Here is a 2,415-nt window from a genome sequence, read left to right as displayed (position 1 = left end):
TTTGACAATTTTATTGGAAAATAAGTACAGTCCATTGATCACTGATATGTGCTGTACATGAATCTGGCATCTTACTATATAAAAATATTTGGTATCTGCTACAGAATTATACAAACAAGTTTAAAAAGAAAACCCTTCATCATTAACCAGTACAAATATAATTTATCAAAAATATTGAAAAAATGGCTCAATACCCTTTCTTTTATTGCAAATAAAATAGAGGCAGAAGGGGGGAAATAAAAATTCTGCTAAGCCAGTTTTAACAGCTGGAAATGAAACACTTCATTGCATTTGCAAACTTAAACAGTTAGGCTGACCAGAACAAACAAAACATTTACCATCAGATAATGCAGTAAAATATAATTACTGGGGAAGGCCTGAAAGGAAGAGGTTAGAGGAAACCTTAAAAGAGATTTTCAAAAATTAAATAAGATAATCTGTGGACATTTTTAAACAATAAAGCACTACACAAATCTATGTTATATGTGGAAATTACTTCTGAAGGCACCTCTGACAAACAGACACACCCACACCTCTCCTGCAGAGAGCAGGGCTCCTAGCTGGAGACAGAACAAACTTCCCGTAAAGTGACAGCCAACAATAAGGACAATCAGACTGAGAAAAAGAGAGCAAGTGTCTTAGGGCAGTTTCTTGGGGAAATCTCTTGGAGGAAGTGACTTGGAGTAAATTTTGAGTTTCAGTAAAATTCTGGTCAGCTGGAGAAAATGTGAGGAGAATTTCCAGTCAGAGGAGACAGGAAGGAGAGGCAGGTATGAAGGTGCACAACTTGGGATTTGCAGAGCAGGACCAAGAGGGGTCCAGCTGTGTTAGGGTGGTGAGATGCTAGTGGGAGAACATGGGTTTTAGCTCCTGAACCAGGAGGAGCCGGTGGAAGTATTCCAGTAAGGGCAGGATGAGGTCAGAGCAGCATTGTGGGAAAGATGGTTCATCTGGGGCCGTGTGTGTATGACAGAGTATAAGGAGGTGACTTGTAAGTTGTCCTTCCAAAGAAGGGACGAGTCAAGTAAAATGCAGAAGAATAAGGTGGAGCCGAATGGTCATTCCAGGGGGAAGGCATTAAGAGGTGGATCAATTCTTTGCAACTCTTGCTCTTGAAATTCTCTCTCTCCTGCAGAAAGCTAACCCTTCTAATACTGGAGAATTCCTTTGTTCACTGAAATGACAGTTTTAAAGGTCTGTGAAGTGAAATTCCATCTTTGGAAAGTGACTGACTGACAGCTGTCAAGGGGTATGGGAAATGCAAGGCAAAAGGAAAGTTCTCCAAGAATGCGTCTAATTTCCCTGGGAAGTACGGGTCTCACTGTGCCTGCAGCAATGTCCAAGAGGACCGCTCGAGGGCCAGTGACCCTGCTGTCCCCAGGCTGGGCCACAGCCCTGCCCTCAGACTGGGTGACTTCCTAAAACTGTCTAGAGAAGGTATTTCCTGCATGTTCATTCCTCTTGTTTGCTGCCTCAGTGCCTTTTCTCAGCAGTTCAAACATTCAGACAGGGCATCTGCTGCCTTGTTAAAGGACTTCCCAAGCCCTCTGCTCTGAGTTGCCCTGGCCACAGGGCAACTGTCACCACATCCTGCTCCCTTAACAATCCAATTCTAGGTGACCTCAGGGATAAGGGACTACACAGGTGTGTGGTACGACTGTACAAGTCAGTGAGGCCCAGCCCTGCCTGCAATGCCTGAAGACAGGAGTCACCAAGAAACTTGTGGCCAAGCTTCTCTGCTACCCGAGGGGCACATGGACCTCCAGTGGCTGTTTCTCCTTAGAGTCCAGCTGAGTGGCGGGGGACAGCAGCTTGTGCTTGGCTGAAGGCGGCTGCCGCTGGACTGGCATGTGGTACCTGACCTTCTTCCAGAACCTCGAGTTTGGAGACTGTGACCCTTCTCTAATGTCCCCAGACCAGCGTATGGCCCCCTGTTTCTGCTTAATGAATTTAATGGATTCTGGCATTTTCTCATAGTCTGGGATTTTCTCTAGCTCCAGCAGGACAACTTTAATTCCTTCCTGAATGAGAGCATTGTACATGGCTATCTGCTCTTCAGATGAATTCCCCAGCCAGCAGAATCCTGATATTTCTCGGGCCAAAATGATTATCAGTCTTCTGCTTTTCTTTATGGTTTCATTAGCAACCTCAACAATGCCTGAAAAACACGAAGCACAGCAAGTAAACTTTCCACTTACAATCATTCCCTCCAGACCCCAAACCCCTCAAGGTTCTTCCCACCCCATGGCCTATATCTCCTAATGCTCTTTTTTTCTTGCCTTACCTAAGATTGAAGGAGTTTGTCATTTTATAGAATAGACCAAAAACTGACCCACAAAAGGTGAGTATTTCATGCAGGGGTCAGAGTACTTTAAGTAGAAATTTATAAACTTTTTTTTTTTTTTTTTTTTTTTT

At 43.9% G+C, this 2,415-nt stretch overlaps 1 protein-coding gene across 6 annotated transcripts in view; it reads right to left on the bottom strand.

Moving 5' to 3' along the window:
- Positions 1 to 2,415, bottom strand: part of IL1R1 (interleukin 1 receptor type 1) — an 86,209-nt gene continuing 83,794 nt past the window's right edge. For all 6 annotated transcript variants that reach the window (XM_028496832.2, XM_028496830.2, XM_028496829.2 and 3 more), the window contains one exon: positions 1 to 2,158. In XM_028496832.2, the coding sequence (XP_028352633.1) occupies positions 1,740 to 2,158 (419 nt within the window). In that variant the 3' untranslated portion in view covers positions 1 to 1,739. The remainder of the gene's footprint in view (positions 2,159 to 2,415) is intronic.

The sequence above is a fragment of the Physeter macrocephalus genome, chromosome 12, assembly GCF_002837175.3.
Source record: "Physeter macrocephalus isolate SW-GA chromosome 12, ASM283717v5, whole genome shotgun sequence".
Classification (NCBI taxonomy): Eukaryota; Metazoa; Chordata; class Mammalia; order Artiodactyla; family Physeteridae; genus Physeter; species Physeter macrocephalus.
The sequence above is the reverse complement of the archived record's forward strand: the minus strand, read 5'-3'. Positions and strand labels throughout refer to the sequence as shown.